Source organism: Hemicordylus capensis, chromosome 4 (assembly GCF_027244095.1).
Source record: "Hemicordylus capensis ecotype Gifberg chromosome 4, rHemCap1.1.pri, whole genome shotgun sequence".
Classification (NCBI taxonomy): Eukaryota; Metazoa; Chordata; class Lepidosauria; order Squamata; family Cordylidae; genus Hemicordylus; species Hemicordylus capensis.
In genome coordinates this window covers 170,539,149-170,562,380 of record NC_069660.1, presented here as the reverse complement: position 1 = coordinate 170,562,380, position 23,232 = coordinate 170,539,149, and the positions used below count along the sequence as shown (strand labels likewise).

At 46.1% G+C, this 23,232-nt stretch overlaps 1 protein-coding gene and 1 long non-coding RNA gene across 3 annotated transcripts in view; one reads left to right on the top strand and one right to left on the bottom strand.

Moving 5' to 3' along the window:
* Window positions 1-23,232, bottom strand: part of DIAPH1 (diaphanous related formin 1) — a 112,511-nt gene that overhangs the window by 31,006 nt on the left and 58,273 nt on the right. Inside the window, exons 19-25 of the mRNA XM_053246679.1 lie at window positions 15,330-15,422; window positions 15,097-15,191; window positions 14,337-14,438; window positions 12,379-12,618; window positions 12,126-12,255; window positions 8,863-8,986; window positions 1,448-1,613 (exon numbers count right to left, since the gene is read on the bottom strand). Of these exons, the coding sequence (XP_053102654.1) occupies window positions 1,448-1,613; window positions 8,863-8,986; window positions 12,126-12,255; window positions 12,379-12,618; window positions 14,337-14,438; window positions 15,097-15,191; window positions 15,330-15,422 (950 nt within the window). The remainder of the gene's footprint in view (window positions 1-1,447; window positions 1,614-8,862; window positions 8,987-12,125; window positions 12,256-12,378; window positions 12,619-14,336; window positions 14,439-15,096; window positions 15,192-15,329; window positions 15,423-23,232) is intronic.
* Window positions 16,346-22,053, top strand: LOC128323475 (uncharacterized). Of its 2 annotated transcripts, none has more exons than XR_008306285.1 (3): window positions 16,346-16,555; window positions 18,954-19,047; window positions 21,504-22,053. It is a non-coding gene; the product is annotated as an uncharacterized LOC128323475 (long non-coding RNA). The 2 variants fall into 2 exon arrangements; XR_008306284.1 differs by having other exon boundaries at window positions 21,178-22,053.

Sequence of the window (23,232 nt, the reverse complement as noted above, 5' to 3'; positions counted from 1 at the left end):
CAGACACGCACGCACGCGCGCACACACACTCTTTCTCCTTTCCTCATACCTACCTCACTTTCCTTGCTATGTTTTTACGTTCATTTCCCCCACAAGCGGCTTGGCTACCTCAGCCCCCACCTCCTTTTCCAACCTACTCTTTCAACCTTGCTAGTGTGGTATTCTCTATTAAAACTCATTTCTTTCTTTGAAAAGTCTTTTGTCTCCTGACTCCATTTGCTCCTCTGGGACAAGTTCACAATAGATGCTTCACGGTTCAGACCTGTCACGCTTGCTGGCTTGGCGCTAGTCAACTGGAGCTCGCTCTACCAGATAAGAGTGCTGCTTGCTTCCCTAGCTGGTCAGCACTGGCTGTAGAAGACAAGAGCTCCCTAGCTCTCCAACAAATTCCTCTGCTTTAAGGGTAATTCCCTCAGAACCCATTCAGGTGTCCCAGATCTGGACACTCAGCCAGGTGCTCATGAATCTAGAGTCTGAGCAAGCATGGTAATAGGTAATAGAACCGGGGTCCATATGAGGTTTCCTTCTCAATGGCAAGAAAAGAATGGTATGATGTTGCCCTCCATCCAAGATGTCTTTAGAAAAGGATTACAGTTTCATGGAGAACTGGCCTAAATAGCTATTAGCTTGGATAGCTAAATGGAACCTCCAGGTTCAAATACAACATATTTGTGAATGCCAGTTGTCAAAGAACATACAATATTCTAATATGACATACATAAAAAGGAGACTTTATCATCAAACCAAGGATTATTGTCTGAATGTTCTACCATACATATGTTCTACTCTTCTCTACTGATGCATGCTGTAAACTAAGTTTGACAGCTTTCTTTAGAAAAAAAATCAAGCAACTTTAGAATGGTTAATTTCACAATGGATCTGATTATTGTTATTGTGAAATAGCTGTAATTTAAGCTCTTTCAGGAACATTTGCTAGCAGGATAGACAGTAACCTGTTTTAAGAGATTTAGCATCTAGAGAGTTATGTGGGGTGTGTGTGTGTGAGAAAACCAAAAACAGTGGGAGGCATCCAGACCTTAAATGGAGGACTTCTTCATTAGCAGAAGCTTATTTTGTTTCTGGAGCACTGTTTCACCAAAGGTCTGGATGTTGCACAGCAACGGAACATATATTTATTCACATATGAAGGACATTTTTAAAAGTTCACGAACTCCTCGGATAAAGGGGCAACATCAGATAACAGATTTCACAGAGCAGGATCAGAAAGCAGGGACTGCCTTTGGTATGGCTGGAGCATATGCAACAGGAAATGGCCATTCCTATCATGCACACTCTGTGAGCTCCCATAAGTACTTAACTGTCTGTTGCAGAGGGGGCAGAGTGCTGGATTGAATCACTTTTGGCCAGAAACAATAAGGCAGTTCTTATGAGCAAAGGATTACTACAATTACTAATTACTACAGTTGAGGAAAGATGAGATTCTCACCAGAAATAGATTTTTGAAGTTGTGCAGATCAGTAAAGAATTCCTCAATGGGTATTTTGTTGCTGTCAAACAGAAAATATTGTCCTAACTCCATATATTGGTTCTCCATGTTTGAATGCATCATCCGTAGCTTCTCATACTGCTCTTGGGCCTCCTTAAGAAAGCTGTAAGACTTGAGTTAAGGAACAAAGACAGTTGCTGAGTGGAGGCACAATCAAAGTAACTGGTTTGATTGTTTAACTGTTTTACCTTAAAACTTTTATGAATTTCACATTTTATTTCTCTTGATGTTTATGCTGTCTGATATTAGTTGCTTGAATATCCTTTTAAAAAAACAGAAGAGCAGAATTTTTTAAAAATCTATTAAATAAACAAAACAAGCGAACAGGTAGTCTGCTAGGGAGCAAAGCCACCTTGAGGGTTCTCTCCGAATTCCCTGCAAAAGGCTCTTTCATCTCTTGCTGCAATGACCCCCTACTTATTCAGTTGATTACATCCCAGTGTCCTCTGCTCAGGGTTATGAGTGAGCATTGGCTTTATTTTAAAAGGAGATTTAGAAGGTACCTGTGGGGTTTTCTTTCCTATATGCTTCTGAAAGCCGTCTCTCCCCCTCCCATACTAAGCCGGTGACTGACAGTCCTACAATGCACCAATGACCTATATTGCTCTACAACACAGGCAAGGCCATCACCTGCTCCCTAGCAATTCTCTGTTATGTGCATCCATCCTCCCAGCACACATCTAAGTATGGAAGAACCTGCCTTTGCTTATTTTTGAGTGCCTGGCTTTTCTTATTTATTCTTTCCAGTGAAGAATATCTCACGAAGTGCCATAAATCTGGTCCTGTAGGCAACAGGATGATATCAAACACACGAAGCAGTTCTTCTACATAGATTTGGCCCATTTAGCTCTCAGGAGCCTATATTAGCTGCTCTGAGCTCCTCGGGGGAAAGAAACATTGGTAGACTTACCGTGAAAGGTTATTTTTCTGGGTATGGGGAGGGCATCCTAATGTGACGGGTTATCAAGCTCTGCATGCTCCGAGACAGGACCAATCAAAATTCAGCTCACTCATGTCTATCCAGGCAGCTGTCACTCATCCCCAGTTCCAGGACTGTAGAGCATACAAAAACATAGAGAAGAAGAAGGAAAAACAGACCACAAAGGCTCAAGAGGAAAAGGTAAGCAAGTGACAGCTGAAACTAAACAACCCTGGGAGTCGCCCCACCTCCCTGAAAATACATCCTAAACATTTGCGGGAGGGCCAGATGCCCTCCCCATACCCAGAAAAAGAACCCTTCATGGTAAGTCTACCAATGTTTCTTTTTCCTTAGTATGGGGAGGGCATCCTAACGTGACGGGACGTACAAAAGCAATCTCAAGGGTGGGAGCGGATGATTAAACAACCTGTTGCAAGACCGTCCTTCCTATAGCTGCTTGAGCAGCGTGAAAGGATGGAATCTTAGAATGTCTGATAAAGGGAGACACTGAAGTCCAAGTTGCCGCCTTACAAATTTCTTCTAAGGGGGCACGAGCAGAAAAGGCTGCAGAAGTGGAAGCACTTCTCGTGGAATGGGCGGTAATGGCCCGAGGAATAGGCAGATGAAGAGATTCATAAGCCAATGTTATGGCAGCTCTGATCCATCTCCCTAAGGAGGCTTTGGACGCCTTAGCCCCTAAGGACGCAGGCTGGAAAGATACAAACAGTGAGTCAGTCTTCCTAAAGGTCTTGGAACGCTTAATGTAAAGTTTAAGAGCTCTGCAGACATCAAGGGTATGCCAAGACCACTCCTTCAGATGAACCGGACTAGGACAGAAGGAGGGTAATACCAAGTCCTGACTCCTATGAAAAATGGAATTAACCTTAGGCAAAAAGGTAGGATCTAATTTCAAAACAACACAGTCCTTTTGAACAATGCACAACTCATCACGCACCGAGAGGGCAGCTAGTTCAGATACCCTCCGCGCAGAAGTAATAGCCACTAAAAACAATACTTTAAAAGACAAGATCCTCAAAGGAGCTAAACGTAGCGGCTCAAACGGAGCTTTAGTAAGTGCATTTAAAACTAGGTTTAAATCCCAAGAAAGAAACCTATGTACAGGAGGAGGAGCCAAGTTGGTGGCTCCCCTCAGGAAACGTCTGATATGGGGATGCAGGGCAGAAGAACCTGGCATCACTAAGTCCAGAACTGAAGATAAGGCAGAAGTTTGTCTTCTCAAAGTGCTAGGGCGAAGACCCTTGTCGAGGCCTGCTTGAAGAAAACCTAGTACCTCTGGAACCCCCACCACGGAAGGAACGAAATCTTGCTTTCACCCCCAGGTGCAAAAAGCCGACCAGGTGAATTGATAAATGCGAGAAGTGGACAACCGTCTTGAAGCCAAAATGGTTTCTTGCACCCGGCAGGAGTATCCCTTGGATATTAGCTTCTCACGCTCAACCTCCAGGCGTGCAGGCGCAACCAGGCTAGGTCCGGATGATAGAGAGGACCTTGCGACAGTAGATCTCTTCTTAAGGGAAGAGGCCATGGTGGTCGAACTGAGAGACTCAGGAGGTCGGAAAACCAAGGCCCCCGAGGCCAATAAGGAGCTATCAAGATGACATCCGCTTCCTCTAGTAAAAACTTCCTCAGAAAGGAGCCTAAAATCGGAGTCGGGGGAAATGCATAAAGTAACCCCCGCGGCCAAGGAGATGTGAGAGCATCCATGTCCTCCGCGTGAGGAGTGAGATATCTGGCGAAAAACCTCGGCAGCTGCGTGTTCCCCTGAGAGGCGAAGAGATCCAGCTGTGGATGACCCCACATGCCTGCAATCTCCTCAAAGACTGCTGGATGTAGGCTCCACTCTGCCGGATCCACCCACTGGTGACTCAGCCAATCTGCTTGTAGATTTTCTGTGCTGCTCAGATGGTCCGCTGTCACGGAACCCAGATAAATCTCCGCCCATGCGAATAGTAAGTTCGATTCCCGCATGAGGGGCCTTGACCTTGTTCCGCCCTGACGATTTACGTGAGCCTTGGCGGTCACATTGTCCGTCCTTATCAGCACGTGTCTCCCCTTTAAAAGATCGCAGAATTGAAGAAGAGCCAACCAAATGGCTTTTAACTCTAGCCAACTGATGTCGTTCTCCAGATCCTTCTGGTTCCACAATCCCTGCGCATGCCGCGTAAGACAATGGGCCCCCCAACCGGAGAGACTGGCGTCCGTTGTCACCACGATCTTCTGGGGAGTTTCCAGAGGTATTCCTTTCTCTAACGCTGGTGAAAGCCACCACAGCAGGGAATTCTTGACCTTCTGTGGGAGGCGAAGCTTCATCTGTCTTTTCTCCATAATGGCCACTTGATGCGAGAGTAGGAACCATTGGAGTGTTCTTGAATGCCACCTGGTCCAGGGAGTACAGTCCAGGCAGGCGATCATGGAGCCCATGAGTTGGGCCAGGGACATGAGAGAACCCCGCCTTCTGGACATCCATGGTCTGATGTGTTTGACAATTTTCCGTTGCCGATCTGGTGGGAGGGAAACTGTCCCTGTTCTCGTGTTGAAAACCACTCCCAAATGTTGGAGCACATATGATGGTACTAGGTGACTCTTGGAACCGTTTATAACGAACCTGTGAACCTCTAGTATCTGAATTACCTGAGCTATGTCCCTGGATGCTTGATGGAACAAGAGGGACCTGACCAGAAGGTCGTCCAAATATGGGTACACGTGAAGCTCCTGCAGGCGCATGTGGGCAATCACCGCCACCATCAGCTTGGTGAATACCCGAGGGGCTGATGACAACCCGAAGGGAGGGGCCCTGTATTGAAACTGTCTGTGATTGTAGACAAATCTCAGGTATTTGCGAGAGGCAGGATGAATGGGCACGTGTAGATACGCTTCTGATAAGTCGATTGATGAAAGGAAATTGCCCGGGTGTACAGCGGCCTTTATCAATCTCAAGGACTTCATTCGAAATGTGCATTTCCGCACAAATTGATTCAATTTTTTCAGATCCAGGGTCGCTTGCCAGGAGTCGTCCTTTTTTGGCACCAAAAAGAGAAGAGAAGACATGCCTGCACCTAATTCAACGGAACTGGTTGTATGCTTTGTTCCATCAACAATCTTTTGGATCTCAGCTTGGAGACAGGTGTTATGAAAAGAAAATTGGGAGGAGTGCTTAAAAGGTCTATAACATACCCCTGACGCACTGTTCTCAACACCCATTGATCTGTGATGCTGTGTACCCAGGCCTCTGCAAACTCCAGAAGCCTGCCCCCCCACGGTATCGTGTCATTGCTTACGGTTTTGATTATTGGCATAGCCTCCGGCACGTGCTCTGCCTGCTCCTCTACCCCTGTTGTTCCAAGGCTGCCGCCAGGTGGCTCTAAAGGAAGATCCATGATCATCTCTCCCTCTGTAGCTGTCTCTAAAGCCTGGGTTGGCAGGCCTATTGAAATTTCTGAAGGGACGAAAGGAATTCTGAAAGGTGTTATTACCCCTGAAATTCCTCCTTGAATCTCCACGCCCCACCGGCATGGCTTTCTTTTTGTCTTTTGTGTCCACTAAAATTGGATCTAAAACTTCGCCAAATAACTTACCCCCCAGAAAAGGAGAAGCAGCCAAGGTGACCTTGGACTTGGTATCTACCCGCCAATTTTTTAACCATAAACCTCTGCAGAGTGCAACCCCAGCTGCCATGGCACGAGAGGCATGCTGTATGCAGTCCAGGCCTGAGTCTGCCATAAGGGCAGACGCTCTGGCCAACTTATTCAATCCTTGGCGGAGTTTAAGATTATCTGGAGGTATCAGTTTAACAAGCTCCTTAGGCCACAAAATGGAAGCTCTTGCAAAGATAGAATTTGTGGCCGCTGCCGTAATGACAGTTGCAGAAGCTTCATGGGCCTTGCGTAACAGGTGATCCGCCTTCTTATCCTCTGGTGTTTTGAGGAAGTCATCTCCCTCCTTATTTACCAGAGCCCAAGTGACCAGTTGGGCCACTGGCCCATCCATCACGGGAACAGCCAGGAGAGCCATAATGTCAGAGGGTAAGGCATATAATTTTCTAGGGAAGGATAAGGCAGGCTTGGTAGTCACCGGTACGCCCCATTCTGCCAGCATAACATCTTTAAACAATGAAGGAAAGGGTACAGTGGCTGCTGAAACGGAAGTGGATGGAAAAACTTCCTGATCTAGGCCGGAAACCAAGGGAGTGCCAGTCTCCAGTGAGACATCCTTGATGGCCCTTTTGGCCTTGGCTAGCAAAACCTCAAATTCAGCTACCAAGAAAAGGCGAGCAGAATTGGGCTTTTCTATAGGAGACTGTTCGTCAGAAAGTTCCCCTTCCTCCTCCTCAGACTCTGAAGTCTGAGTATCATCAGAGGGAACCACTGGACGTGGTAACACCGCCTGGGGATAGCCTGGATTAAGTAAAGCCCCTTGAATATTCTGGGGTCCCTGTGCAGGAATAAGAGAAACATTCGGTTGAAACGTCAAAGGGGCAGAAGGAATGCTAGGAACAGCACGCTTGGGGGGCCTAGCCCCCTCGTCAGATGAAGAAGAAGGTTCATAAACAGTCTTCCTCTTTCTATGTCGCCTCCTAGTGGGCTCAAATGCATTGAGGCGCTCTACCTGTGGAATACCCCGTCTGGCCAGGCTTGAGTCTGGTGAAGAAGAGAAGGAAGGGCGCCTAGCCCTGCGGGAGGGCACCTCCAATCTAGCCTGTGCCTGAATACTGGCTGGCACCATGACCAATTCAATGGTCCCAGACACCAAACTGTTCTTCTGTAGGACTAGAAGATTCGTGGAAGCAGAAGAGTCAATCTGACCTGACTGACCAACCAGAGGAGAAACCAATGCCAGTCACTGCCACTTGACAAATTCCCCCAACCAAAGCAACTCACCCGGACACGGCTGATCACCACCTGGTAGGGGGGGCATGCCGGACAGGTCTAATCCTGCCCTCTGCATCGTAATGGCAGACTTCGGAGCAGCAGCTGCTGGCATACTAGGACCCTGAGGAGGGTCGAGGGCGGTTTGGGCTGTCGGCGATTTAAACGGACCCTGAGGAGGGTCGTGGGCGGTATGCGCCGTTGGTGCGATAAACGGACCCTGAGGAGGGAAAGTGCCACTGGCACTTCAGCCGAAGGTGCCGCCGGCACGCTAATTGGATCCCGTGGGGGGTCGTTGGTAAACAAGGAACCCGAGAAGGGTTTGAAACTCGGCACCATTTGCCCCAGTTCCCCGTCGTTCCTAACAGAAGCGGCGGAGCGAGAAAGGAGCACTAAAATGGCCACCACGCCCTCGGCAGTTAGATCGGGCGGGAAGGCAGAAGATTGCTGCGCCCGAACTGCCTGCTATTGTAGCCTTTCGCTCAGCGGCGTGCTGCCTGGGGAAGGTTTTGCCTTTTTCTTTTTTAAAACGCCCTTTTCTTTAAGATGTTTGGTCTTTTTGGCTGATTTTTTGGGTGGCGGAGCAGCCAACACAGAAGCCTCCTGATTCACAGTAGGCTCTTTTCCCTTCGTTTCAGCCGACAGGCATAAGCTAGCAGTCCCTTCCCCTGAGGGAACAATTGCAGCTTCTGTGAAGGGGCCCTCCGAAAGGGAACCCTTCAACATATCCCCCATATGAGCAGGCTCCATACTCAATATTCAAAACAACAACCCTCAAAAGAAGGAGGTCAGTCAGACCAATTCAGAATTTCCAAGAAAATAAATTAAAACAAAACAAAATAAAATAAGGTAAACTAGATGCGCTCAAATGGCGACTCCCTTCCCACCCTGGCACACAGAAGAAAGGAAGGGAGAAAAACTAGCCTGAGAAGTAGGTTGAGAATTTAGGTGATTCAAATAGAGGCTGTGAGTTTTCCTCACAGCAAAAAGAAGCTGTGTCTGCGGAGCAAGACAGGACTGGAACTGGGAATGAGTGACAGCTGCCTGGATAGACATGAGTGATAGACATGAAAGGCAGCGTTATAAGGGCCTGAAATAAATATGGAGACAGAACTGGTTGCTGCATGTGTTAAGGACACTTAGAGCTGGTATTATCCTGTGCAAACTGAAGTAGCTCCTCTTCTTACAGAAGGCCTCATCAAGACCACTCAAACATCAGCAATCAACCAACTCTGCCATGAAACTCTTAAGATTTTAGCTTTTAAAAGCCATGGGGGCCCAGAACTTTGCTCTGCTTTAACATAAAAATTGAGATTTCCAAAGATATGATAGAAAAATGGGAGTTCATGATCCATGAGGCATCACAGCTCCTATGTCTGCACCCGCAGGGAACTGGACCCTTCCCATAGTTGTCCACAGCAGTCACATGTCTAATTAGGGCCTCAAAAAATGAGCAAGAGGTCTCAGAGGTTATGCTTGTCCCTCAATACCACATATAGAATTTCTTCTTCAACATGCTAGTCCTAGTGCCTAGTTCTTTGAAGGATATGGTCATTTTCTCGATAAATTTATCCTTCTCATCTGTGGTGCTGGGGAAGCTGTCAATGTCACATCGTAGTTCTGAAATCTGCTTCTTTATCATGTCCAGATTTTTTCGTATTTCCAAAGCAGGAACTGAAGGGAAGAAACGATACAGACCAACACAGAAAGAGAGAGGAATCAGGAAAGACTCAGCTTGTGCGGCCAGCAACAGTAGGCTACGAGTTCCACTTGCAGAACTGGAACCCCGAGTATGGTGTTAACAGTAGGGGTGTGCAATTCGGGAATTCGGTGATTCGGTTCGGGACCCGAACCGAATCACCCCTGTTCTGTATTGTGCCTGAATATGGGCCACCCGAATCACCCTTGATTCGGTTTGGATTCGGATTTGATCTGAATCCGAATCGATTCGGGGGTAAAAAAGGGGCCCAGGGGCAAAATTTTGGGGTGGGGTGGTAGTGCCCAATGGGTGGAGTCTACCACCCCAATTTCAGGGGAATTGGGCAGAGGCCTGATTTTTTGGGAATATTTGAAGTTTTGGTGTCTTTGGGGCAGATTGGGGGCAGAAAGTGGATCTGCCCCAAAGGAGTGGGGTGGGCTGGTAGATAGTGCCTAATGGGTGGAGGCTTTTCTGAGGTGTGAATTCTCATTCTATCATAGCAAATGAGATTTTTTTCAATTAGACAACACTCATGACCCCACTTTCACTTTTTCACACTCTCAATTACTATGAATATGAGGAAGTAATCAATTTAGCACACTTCACCTTATGAAGACAAACCTCAGAATTCACCAAAATTCACCCCTCTGCCCAATCACTCTGAAATTGGGGACGGGTGGTAGCCTCCACCCATTAGGCACTATCTACCAGCCCAGCCCACTCCTTTGGGGCAGATCCACTTTCTGCCCCCAATCTGCCCCAAAGACACCAAAACTTCAAATATTCCCCAAAAATCAGGCCTCTGCCCAATCCCCCTGAAATTGGGGTGGTAGCCTCCACCCATTAGGCACTACCACCCCACCCCACTCTTTTGGGGCAGATCCACTTTCTGCCCCCAAACTGCCCCGAAGTCACTAGAACTTCAAAAATTCTCAAAAAATCAGCCCTTTGTCCAATCCCCCTGAAATTGGGGTGGTAGCCTCCACCCATTAGGCACTACCACCCCACCCCACTATTCTGCCCCAGTCCCCACTTTATGCCCCAATCTGCCCCAAAGACATGAAAACTTCAGAAATTCCCCAAAAAATCAGCCCTTTGCCCAATCCCCCTGAAATTGGGGTGGTAGCCTGCACCCATTAGGCACTACCACCCCACCCCACTCTTTTTGCCCAGATCCCATGCTATGCCCCTGAACTGCCCCAAAGTCACTAAAACTTCAAAAAATCCCCCCAAATCAACCATGAACCGAACCACCCGAATTTTTCGTTCCCGAAATTCAGGTGATTCGGCTCGGGCCCAAAAAATATCGGGGGACATCGGGGGTGATTCGGTTCGGCCCCGAATCACCCGAAATTTTTTGCACATCCCTAGTTAACAGGCATAGCCTTCTGTCCCTGAAGTAACTTCTATATTGAAAGAAAAGAGTACGGAACTGTTCTAGAGACGAAGTACCACAATACTCTGTGTAACCTAGTAACTACTGCTTCCTAACATTCACTGACACAGAAAAGGACCGTAATTTGGCATATAGACATATCTGCAAACTGGAACAAGTGCCATTTTTTTCTGCTGTGGAATAAACTCGACTTCCCTCACCTTTGCTCTTTCAGGGCACACATAGAACCTTTGGATCAAATTCTCTTTGCCCAATCAACATGCTTCAGATGGAGTATCCCACTTGTTTTTCTTTTTTCAACCAGTGCCTGACATGTTTCTCTGATCCATCTGTTTTGACACTGTTTATTTAGATTTTTAACATACTTTAAAAACAGTATGTTTAAAATGTTGTTTGCACTTTGTTTTTCAAACTCTTGAAAATCTGCTCCAAAAAGAGGAGGCCTGGGGTGAAAGAAGGAATTGAAGAAGGAAGATTCTTTCACCTCCTGTCTTTTTTAAAAATACTGGATTTCGCAGCATCTGGATAAGACCAACGTCTTAAATGCATTAAAATTAAAATGCCAGTATTTTAAAAAACTTGTATATAAGAAAGGAAAGATCCTTGTTGGGTGCTCGATGTCCACAAAGCCTGTTATTACCCTCCAGGCTTTTCAGTGGTCATATACAACATCATGGTGCTGTCACTTTTTTTAGTAGTGTTTTTAAGTGTTCTGAACATTCAGGTATTCCAAAGAATTGTCATATGACCCTCCAAGTGACAGAAAGGAATTCTCACATTTGACTTTCTAGTATAATCCAATAACAGCATTCACATGACAGAAGTAGCACAAATGGTTTATTTCCAGAGACACATCCCAAAGGTCTGGTACTGACCCACATTGATGTAAACAAAAACTATCTCCCTGACACACCTGAACTTCCCAACACTCACTTTTACTATTAATTTGCCCCCCAAAAGGGAACACAAGGATTCAGCCAAAAAAAATTCCCGATTTTTGCAGCCCACCTTTATGGACACACAGGCTCTCTCTTTTGGAGACCGGAGGAGACTGTGAATATGGACAAAAGATGGAAACTGACAAATGGCTTCCCAACTGCTGTATATAAACAGAAGCAAAGCACAAGCAGGCGGTTGGGCAGGTGCGAGGAGCTATGCAATCGGGCTGTGAGGTTCCTGCGCAGGCGCAGAACCCATTTTCTACTGACCACAACGGATCACAATCCCGATGATTTGCTTATCTTATTGATAGTACAGTATATGAGGTGGAGCCATTGGCAAGAAAGTGCCTATACTGTCTAGGTGGCAGGCGGGTGCCATAGCCTCCACACTCCCTTTCTCCTCCAACATGTGATTAAGCACAGCCTTATGTCTCCTAATCCATATCCCAGTGGAGGTAATCTGTCATAGGAAGCATTTCGCTCATGCTGAACTGGCTTCAATTGCCTACAATGTCACATCTGACTGGTTATTTGGTGTTGTGATCTCACTACACACACAACATGATCCCTGATTGGCTGGAATTACATTGAGGAAGGAGCCCTGGCGGATAAAACAAAAAATGGCACTGAAGCAGCTGCCAAGAGGGACAGTGAATCACAAGCAAGCATGTATGAAAAAGGTAAGATTTGAGGAGGTCTTCAGAAGTCCTTTTTGCTTTGAAAAAAGCTTTTGCCCATGAACATTTAATGCAGAACACACACACTGCCAAAAAATACCTTGACAAGCCTTCTCCACGTGGATGAGTTCATCAGGAAACGTTAGCACTTCAGGATGTTGCATCTCACATATATCAGCCAAGAAGTGCAGCAGAGTCAACTTCTGGTCACCTGACTTTACATCTTTTAGCTGGTAGTGGAGAAAGCAAGCTACTGTGAGCTCTGGTAAATATCATTGCTATTTTCTGTTCCTCTTCCCCACAACCCAAACACGCCAGCAAACACACACTTCCCTCTGCCCATACAGACTCACCTTGCCAAGGAAACTGATGTTAAAACCAAAGGCGCCGGCATTCATGGATCCAGCATTCATGTAATTGCCCATCATGAGGATGATGGAGAGTAGGCTGGAGAAGCTCTCACTCTTGCGGACTTCCTCACAGGCTGCTGTCACGGAGACTATCTGTGGCTTGATCATTTCCACCTGTTCAGGAAACTGTAGCTTGAAAAGGATGGCACTGAGGCGGGGCCTCAGGCAGGGAACAGAACTAATCTGAGAAGGAAAGGAACAGAACCCCACTGTCACACACAGAGGAGGGAAGAGGAGAAGGAGGACAACAACCAGGAGGGGAAAAGGTGGTCTGAGGAAGAGGGGAAAGAAGAGAAAAGCCATTTACCAGGGATTGTGGCTTCTTGAAATGGATGTTGTGTAATGTTGTATGTTGTGAGCAACTTAATACTGAAAAGCAACTGCTCCCGGGGCATGTACACTGGTTCCCAACAAAAAATGGAAAGCTTTAAAGGCTCCTGCAAAGGCCATATCCTTAAGCAGCCAGCTTTTCCCTGCCATAACTTAAAGGGGAAAAGGAAAGAGACAAGTAGTCGCCACTCTGTGAAAAAGAGTTCACATGGAAAACAGATAAAGAATATGTCTTTGCCATTCTGAGGATTCACCTGCTGTAGAAGTCTGAAGCTGATGAACCCACAACTACTGTTCTGAGTGAGTGATTAACAACTCGGGCAAGGACAACTGAAAAATGCCTAGTTTAACAAGGAGAGTAGTGGCCCTACAGATGGGCATCAGCTCTGAATTTAGTCTATTGTCGTTCAGATCTTTGACTTTTGTAGTGCTCAGTCACACAGACTGAAATGCCAAAAGCAATGGCTTGCAAGCTTATGTCAGTTAAACCTAAGCCAGTCGAACAACAACAACCACCACCACCATTCCCTTGCTTATGGCACCCCTGGAACCCACAGGTTCCCCCTAGCAGAAACTGCTAGGACTTCTGTCCTCAGTCTTGAGTCTTCCTTTGTGGGCAAAGGGCTCTGCAACTGATTTTCTCAGCCAAGTGCCCTATCTGGTTGTGAGTTTATTTATTTAACTAACACTTGTATAGCACCCCAAACGCAAGTCTCTGGGCGGTTTACAACGAACAATACAAACAACAAATAAAAAGGTTAAAATATTACAATATTTATAATTTAAAACAGCGTTAATACTATTAAAAACCATCAAACTATTAAAACAGTATCTAATTAAAAGCCTGGGTGAACAGCTCTTCTAACATGATTTACCATAGGGCCTTCCAGTGGGACCACTCCAACAAGCAGGAAAAGAAAGGTGCTTCTGCTTGGCAAATTACTGTCTTATCCCCAAAAGTCTCTTCCTCTCTCTGTCCAAAGCTTCAAAAGCTTGAGGGCAAGACTCAGAAGATATTTGTAATTTCTAGATAGCAGCCTCAGTTTTAGGGGTGGGTGGAAGTCAATATCTCACCATAGACCTCAGTATAGACCTCACCATGCACTGCACAGAAAACATGTGACACTAATGACAGTGTACAGAGCAGAATGAAGAGTGGATGGGGTCCAAAGAAGTCTGAGAAAGAAAACAAGCAAATGCATTGCTGTGCACAAGTTTGGCTGCTTCTTTGCAGAAAAGGGTGTATTTCCTCCTCTCCAATCCAGACTATCATGGCATCTGAAATTCCCTGTTTTCACAGTTCTAGACAGACAACCAAATCAGGAGGCTTACTGAGTGTCTGAGGGGTTGCCATTTGGCTGGTGGACTGAGTTCAGCTGGGCAGAGCACAAGTTGTGCAGACCTATTTCCCAGAAAGAAAGAAAAAATACCTGTGCATTTTGGCCTTTGCTCACCTGCAACGTGGACTCAGCCAATACTAGGAGGAAATACCAGATAAGGCACTTGGCTGAGAAAATCAGTAGCAGAGCCCTTTGCCCCCAAAGGAAGTACTCAAAATGTAGATTACTTACCACAACTCCAAATTGTTCAGGCTCTGCTAGGTCCTTATACTCTTCCTTCAGTTCTGCTATCATCTTTAATTGTTCTGGATTCGGCAATAGCTTAATTAGGTTCTGAGAAAGAAGTAAAGGAAGGATGCAGTTGCTTAAACTGGAACACCTTGCCAGCAACAAAGAGAGATCAGGTCTATTGGACAACCTGTGCTTACCAACTGAATTGAATTTACTGAATTGAATTACCAGCTGATTTATTTTTTTAAAGGTGCAAAATGAAGGTGGCTCTATCGTGCCATAGATCCTTCACACACACAGAAGTGGGGGTGGGGGAACCTTGGGAAACATTTACTTCACAATCTTTTGGGCAGATACAAAAGATACATCACGGTATTTCAAGCATTCAAATACAAGAGATCAAATTCAAATACAAGAGATCAAACTCTGCCTTCCATGATACCAGGCCTGCACAACTTATGACCCACCAAAATAAGCACAGATGCTGTTGAGAACCTGGAAACCACAACACGTTGGTTCAAGTTTAATGAAGCTAAAGTTGTCACAAGTTGTGCAGGTCTGTACACTGTAATGGAGGAAGACAACTGTCCTGGAATTTGAAATCCCCTGTTTTCAGTTCTAGATAGGCAACCAAATCAGGAGGCTTGCTAAGTGTCTGAGGAGTTGCCATATGTGGCTGGTGGGCTGAGTTCAGCTTGGTCTGCAGACCTATTTCCCAGAAAGAAAGAAAAAATGCCTGTGCATTTTGGCCTTTGCTCACCTGCAACATGGACTCAGACAACGTAGCTTCATCCACCTCCAATATGATATTCTTAATTTTTTCATAAGGCATGCGCAAGGAGCCCAAAAAAATAGCTGTCACATTCAAAGAGAAGCACAAGTAAATATATGGACAATCAAAAGCTCAAGTCAGTGAGTTCTTCATTCGCTGGCTTTACCCCAACCCTTTCAACTGGACTTAGTCTCACAGTGTTACAGATAAATCATACTCACAAAGAGGCTGTGCAGTCTTTTGAGTCATCACTCTCAGCTCTTTTGGCTTCTTCTTTGGCTGGTTCTTTTGATCTCCATCTTCCTGTTTTTTTTCTATGAGCCAAAAGAATGCAAGATCTGAGAAACCCAGGGAGATATTGCACTAACTGGCCATTTTGCAACTGCAAATAAAGCCACACTACTAAGGAAACACAGTGTTCTCTTTCCCCTCCATACACAGAGTTTAGCAGAAGTGTTAGACAGAAGGTCAACAAAAGCAGGGAAAGAGTCTTCCATCCTCAAACCTTCTCTCCTACTCCCCCACCCCCGGCCAATCTCTTCTTGCATTGCAAGAAAGGATGGGGGGGTTGATAGCAACTGCAGCAAAAGTGATCAAGCACTAGAACAATACTAGGCTATGCAGTCCATGCTGTACAGACATGAGAGGAGGAGAGGGGAGGTTAAGGCCTTGCACAGAGGAAGCAGTATGTTTGTTTATTCAGACAAGCTTAGGCAAGTGTGTTAGGCATTGTGTAACCATACAAAAAGGACAACTCTGATCACCCTTTCAACTTGGCACTAAGACTGTGAGCAAACCCATGTTCCAAAATCCCAAACTAGGGATGTGCCTGGACCGGTCCGGAGTCCATTCTAAAGGCCTCTGGACCGGTCCGGACCTGGGCAGTTCGGGGGGGGGGGAGTTTGCTTTAAGAGCGGGGGGAGGGTTTACTTACCCCTCCCGCCGCTTTCCCGCTCTGGCGCCCGTAATTTTAGTAGTAATTGGGGCGGCAGGATACCTCCCTGCCGCCCCTTCCCCCCTTTCGCTATGAAAAGCTCCCAGGAGTCCTCTGCGCACACGTCACAGAGACATGAAGCGCGCACAGGACTCCTGGGAGCTTTTCATAGTGAAAGGGGTGAAGGGGCGGCAGGGAGGTATCCTGCCGCCCCAATTACTACTAAAATTACGGGCGCCAGAGCGGGAAAGCGGCGGGAGGGGTAAGTAAACCCTCCCCCCGCTCTTAAAGCAACCCCCCACCCCAGTGCCGGACTGCAGTTTGGCGGTTCCATGCACACCCCTGTCCCAAACATCCCCCCTTGGGTCATGCTGAAGAGGCGTAATGCTGGAAAGATGGAGCAGTGCTGATAGCAGCTACAGTGCTGGGGCTCAAGCAATGGCAAAAGGCGTGATTGCCCTTGAGCTGTCCACTAAGTACATGATCTAAGAAGCTGCTACCTCATCACAGCTGGTATGGATGTGATTGAGTTAGTTCTGGGGCTCAAACATCATTCTCTCTCTCTGCTAGACTTGTGATCAGCCACTCATCTGGTAGCCTGTGGCAGAAATTGTCTCCAGGCAGTCAGGCATTAACCATTTGCAAACTGGAAAGCTGCCGGTTCCTTATTTTAGGTCAACATGAGGTCAGATGTGACCAACACAAATGTGAATTTGTGGGCAGTTAGACCAGCTAGCGATCAGCAAAGAAATATAAGCTTCCCTAACGCATCTAGCTGACTTGGTCCTTGCTACTCACAGGCTATGACCTTCCCAAATCCCCAGCAGCTCAGCCTACTGCTTCCTCAGGGCCTTCCTGGGACAGACTGAAATCAGAGACCAATACTTTCTCCTTTCCAGTAGGTGGCTGAGCCAGAAATCCCTGCCCAGTCCTCTGGATTGGTCCCTTGGATTTGGACTTCCCAGGCTTTTGTTTCCTTTTTAGGAAAGGCCCACCCTCCCAGCAACTGCTCTAGTGAGGCCTAGTCCTCCCTCAAAGCCTTCCCATCGCTACACTCATGTCAAGCTCTCAGTCTCACCTCCTCCAGATCAACAAAGGGGTGCACCAAACTTTACTTCAGAGCATACATGTTCTGTGCCTTCAAGGCACATCCAGAAACTATTTGCACATCCAGAAAGATTCACAGCACACCCATCTCTCTTTAGGCATGTCGCTTCCCAGAGAGAGGAAAAGATGACTCAAGTTCTCACTCATATCCGATGGCAGGATGGATCATTTCTTGGAACAATTACAGGACAACCAGGCTGCATTATTACAAAAGCACATTGTAACAGAGCCAAGACAATGAAGGGGGAAAGTGGGATAAACAATATTTCAGGGAAACATATCAGCGGCACAACCACAGAGTTCCTGTGTTCATATAAGTCTTTAGGGCAAGCCCTGAAGGTGACAGACTACAGTAGAGTGCCATTACCCATTTGGTACACTGCTTCCCTGCAGCATGCTAGAAGAAAAGACTCTGTTTACTTCAAGACCAATGCCACTGACTAACTCACATACTAAGTGACACTTCCTGACAGCATGCCAGAGGGAGAGGACATGCCGGCTGGGCTGGGTGGGGATGGGATGGAGGAGAGAAGGGCATAATTCTTTTAGAGCTAATACACCAGCGATGCTTCCCTTCTATCCCCCTTGACACATGCTCTCTCCACAGGTTATAAGTATTATTGCTAAGGCTTCACAGCCACTGACCTACTTCTCTGTGTATCTGCACCAGTGCACAAATGAAGGATTCTCTGATAGGAAAGGCTTCATTTAGCATATCTGTGTGTGCCCTGAGATGAGGATTCCCAGGCAGGAACTAGGACAAGGTGGTGGGGAGGGAAGATGGCATGGCAAGAAAGCAATGCCTTGATTTCACTTATGGAAAGGGCTTAGAACTTAGCTCTCTGGGCTTCTGGGATCACAACCCTCCTGTCTTGCCTACAACACATTCACTGCCAGCACAATATATTTTGTGTGTGTGTGTGTGTGTGTGTGTGTGTGTGAGTGAGAGAGAGAGAGAGAGAGTGAGAGAGAGAGAGAGAGAGAGAGAGCATGCATGCACTGTACATGCGTCAGGAAGACAGTACATTTCGTTAAAGACTGGTATGACTTCTAGTGCTAATTCATCAGAAAAGTATATTTCCCTTTCCAGACCCTTGTACAAACAGTTGGGTCAGAAATGGGGGGAAAGTGAGTTGTAATATAATAGGATTTACCAAAATTTGATTCTGATAATTGTGCTTTTGCTCTGTTAAATTTTTCTCTTGGACATTTTCCCTACTATAGTTTGGGGAGAAACATTCATTTCTCTTTTAATTAGAGAAAGAATCATTCCTCACTAACACTTGCAAAGGAAACCAGATTTTGCATCTTCACATAACAAACAAGCAAACCTTTTAATTTCTCTCTTTCTCCCTCTGCTGGAAGGTAGGCAAACATGTGAGGGTGTGATATTTTCCTAGTATTAAATACCATAGGCAGAAGAGGGGGTTGAGCATTGCTATATGTATGCAAAATATAGAACTGGTACTGAGCACACACACACACACCACCTTTTGTGAAATAAAATTCATTGGAGAGGTATGTGTGAGAGAAAGAAAAAGTCAAGACAGACAGCAGAACCATCACAGAAAGCAGCAGCCTTTGCATCAGCTTGCCTCCCCCTCCCCAGCAGACTCCTCCCTTGCTCAGTCTTATTTTTCTGCGCCATAAACACAAAATGGAGTCTAGAGGGAAGGAAAAACACCCTCTCTAAAATGGCTGAATGCGGCAGAGGAAGTCAGGAAAGAGCAAAGTAGGACAACAGCACCATCTGGTGCTTGAAAATTCCAACATAATTTCCCTATAAAATTTCCCTTTTTTACAGCCAGGAAGAATCAGGACTGGGAAAGAGAGAGAAGCTGTTTCAGAAGCAGGGCCCACTGGAAAATGCTGTTCCACTCTGGCTGAACAACAAGATGGTGAGGGATTTGGAAAAGGACAGACTTGATGACAAATTCCCTATCAAGTTTTGGCTCCTCTTGGTTCTTATATTGAAAGAAGATATTTGGGAAGTGGTGACACTGTACAAGCACACAAACACTTGTGGAGAGCCTCTAGTCAGGAGCAGTGGTTTTTAACCTCCTGCAGCAGTGGGGAAATGACTTGACTAGCAAGCCAGAGGCTGCCAGTTCAAATCCCCGCTGGTATGTTTCCCAGACTATGAGAAACACCTGTATAGGGCAGCAGTGATATAGGAAGATGCTGAAAGGCATCATCTCATACTGCAAGGGAGATGGCAATGGGAAACCCCTCATTCTGCCAAAGACAACCACAGGGCTCTGTGGTCGCCACGAGTCAACATGACTTGATGGCACACTTTACCTTAGAAGTAACTAAGAAAAGCTCTGCTTGGAAGTGCTCACTTTCTTGGCAAACGTAATGAGCTCTTCCACTGGCTGTCAATCACAAGACTTTGTTGGGAGAGGGGCAATGAGTGTGGAGATATTACCCAGCCACCTATAGTTACATTGGCTGGGGAGACTGAGAAGCATTGGCAACTCACCTTTCTCCAAATTAGGGCACACACAGGCACATAAAACCGGGTTGAATAGGTTTATACGACCCTTAGGAAATGCCTTGAGATGACCCTCCTCACACTCAAGAACTGCACTTATAAGGTACTAAGGAGAAAAGCCGCATGTAGGACCTGGCCTGACCCCTCAGACAAATCAGATTCAGGGCAAAGACATTTCTAAGCACATAAGAGGCCTCTGGCAACAAACACCACAAAGACGCTATTGTGGGGGCTCCTTTCCTTGCACTTCTTACAAGTGGAACGTGTAGATCTTGTCTATATCAAGATCCAAGTGGCTTGTGATGCTCACAGCCTTGAAGCTTTCCCTACAGAGTCTCACAAGGTCCAGTCCAGACACCATGTCCATTACTCACGTAGTTCATTTCACTGCAGTAGTGCTCTCTTTCTAACCAACTACAAGATACCACAGGGTGGACAGAAAGCAGACCATGATCCATTACTGCACTACTGACCAATTTTCATAGACTGCCTGGTACTTGCTGATCACTGGGATTCTTGCAAAGAATGTTGAATTAAGTGGGGACCCTGGATCTGATCTAGCAAGGCAGTGATTTTCATAAGCAGAAGCACGTCCCAAGGACTACTTAAACACATATTAGTGATTTAACATTAAGTGATCCCAAGTATTCACTCTTACGTTATGAATGCATCACACAATGGTGAGCCACAGGGATTTTAGCTTTAAAACAAAAAGATAGTCAGCCATGCAAAAATGAAACTGGCCCACTTGTGAGCGATAACAAGGGACAGAATACAAAAGTGGTATCCATCAATCACAGTGGGGTAGATGGGATGATTCACAAGAAGATCTAGAAACACAGGGCCCTGCAATTGCTGGGTGGCTAACGAAGCAGAACAATGACGATCATTTTAGCAACATAAAATGGCATCAAATGCCAGGGCTTGTAGAAACAGCCCAGGCTGGGTGACTCAGCAGAGGAGTGCTGGGAAAATGTAGCTTACAGAACCGGGTGGGTCCTCAAGCTCTAGAACAGCATACAGAGCAGCTGCAGGGCATGAGTGAGACAGGCAGGCACAGCACCATAGGAGTCCAAACTAAATTAAGAAGTGCCAGTAACAGGAAAGGCAGCAGAGTTGAGCAAGCTGGGACAAGCCAACAGTGCAGCAGAATCAGGGGCACTCACAGAAATGTTTGAATGCTTAGTATCAAAACACAGGCAGGGAGGAAGCAAGAGCAGGACCAGAGCAACAGAAAACAAACCCCAGAGCTGGATGGGTACTTCAAGAGAGAAAGAGCCTTGTTTCATATGCTGAGCAAGGGATTGCAAAATGCATTCATTATTCCTCACAAAAGTGCTCCACATGCCTGACTCCAAAATGTCTCAATGCGTTGGAACAGCACAAAGGGGCAGGGAAGGGTTAAGTGGTTATGTGCACACATTTGCAGGTCGATAGGACCCTGTGCCAGATCAGTAGCAGATGGGAAGCCTCCCTAATTATAATAATCTCAGGGTGTCTCTTTCTCTCACCTCTCTACACCCTGCACACACAGATGCCAACAAATCCTCTATGCAACACTGAAAGGAAAGACAAAAAAACCCTGAAATGTGATCTGAGCTGCTGCTAAAGGTTCCACAGTGAGGAATATGCGGCATAAAAGGAGAGCAACAGATGGAGAAGGCAATAGGCTCTGGCAGCAAAACAAAAGCCTTTGTCTGTGGGAAAGGAACACCCTGGCTTTTCCTTTCTTTGTTTCCTAGAGAAACGAGGCCAGCAGAAAGGGAGGAGGAAGGGTGGATGGGGGGGGGGAAAGGGTTGCGTGCGAATGAGCCACCGCCTAGATGACACAATGTCAGCCGACTTTTTCCTCCAATCCAGTGGCTCTGACATCACTGCCTGGAAACTGAGCCAAGTGGCTCAACTGCGCACATCTGGTGGATGAAAAGAGTACTGCAAACAATCAAAGAAAAGCTGCAAAACTAATGGGAAAATGTGTTTTTCTTCCAAATGAAACGGAATAAAATGATTCCTCACTCAAACAACCAACGCACCAAGGGCACAGATGTGAAGCAAAAACAGATCCTTATAAGAAGAGCTTACTAAACATGCCTCTGAAACCCCCACACCACTCCCCCAAAATTATCTTTTAAAAATTAACCTACACTCTCTAACAAATGTCAATGACAAGCCACTTAGCCAAGTCTGATGGTCTTGGCCATATATTGCTGGGACAAATGCATACATTTGCGACACCCAAGGCAAGGCTTCAGACTTCTAGTATCACTGGTGTGTGTGCGAGATTCTCAAATATACTGGTTGGCATGTTTCTGCTACACAAGCATAAATGCCTTATTTCACAGAAAATAATGGTAACTGAGCCAGTCGCTTGTGCCAGGCTGCAACTGCAAATAAAACAACATTCAGATGCTTCTTTTGTCCCCTATGTTACTGATATTCAGACATTGTTAGAAAGGAAATGCATGGATATGGTAGAAAGTACATACAGCATTACATGTGAAAGAGTCACATCTCTCTCTGACCTTGCTAGGGATGATGAAGCTACAAAGAAGGAACTTCCAAAGCAGGACTACTACTACTACTATTACATATGTTTCTATATCGCTATTCAAAGTGGTTTAGCTAGAAAAAAAAAATAATATATAAATAAGATGGTCCCCTGTCCCCAAAGGGCTTACAATCTAAAAAGAAACATAAGGCAGATACCAGCGCCAGCCACTGGAGGGATGCTATGCTGGGGTTGGACGCTGCTGGTGCCAGAAATAGGCACTTCACATCAGACTACTCATACAATTGCTTTCATCTCAAAGTTACAGGAACAGCCACACCACTAAGGTAACTCAGAAAGTGGGCCCGAGTCCAATATTGGCAATGTACAAATTGGGCCTAAGCATAAATCAGCCCTCTCTCCTCTCCTGTATCCAGGTACAGGACATTCTGAAATGCAAACCCCCTTCTGTCTACCTTCACACCCGAAATCCACCAAGTAGAGGAGTTCTTCCTCTCACACTTATTGGACTAGAGACACTGCACATTTGCTGAAAACTGAAACAAGGGCAACATCCCCCCACCATGAAGGAAAATAGCTATCACCATGTTCTCAACTGCGTGGAATTTTAAAATGGAGCCTGGCACACCAAATGGCCACACCAAACTGCTTGCAAGGAATCCCACTATGTCAGGTGCCCCAACCAGGCTGGGACACTCTGCTGTACTGCACAGTGACTAATCCTGGGTTGAATCTGTGTCCTGAACCCAACTGTCCCACCACAGCAGTATATGGTAAAGAAATGACACAACGGGGCCCTGAAGCTTTATAGACCTGAGAACTATTTCATCGCATGCTCATTCCACAGAGAAACAAGGCTAGTGATAGTGGCAGGTGGATCTGTACAGTTCACATGTCTGCAAACATATTTACCTGTTTAAGTGTACATACTAAACATCTTAACCTTTAAAAAAATAATAATGTGTAAATGGCCCCCTGAGTTTTGCAACATTTCTGCCACCGATATTATGAAGGCTCCCAGTAGTAGGCAAACATTGCAAAGCATTTGGTTTGGAGCACCACCACCAGTTGCCCTTACAA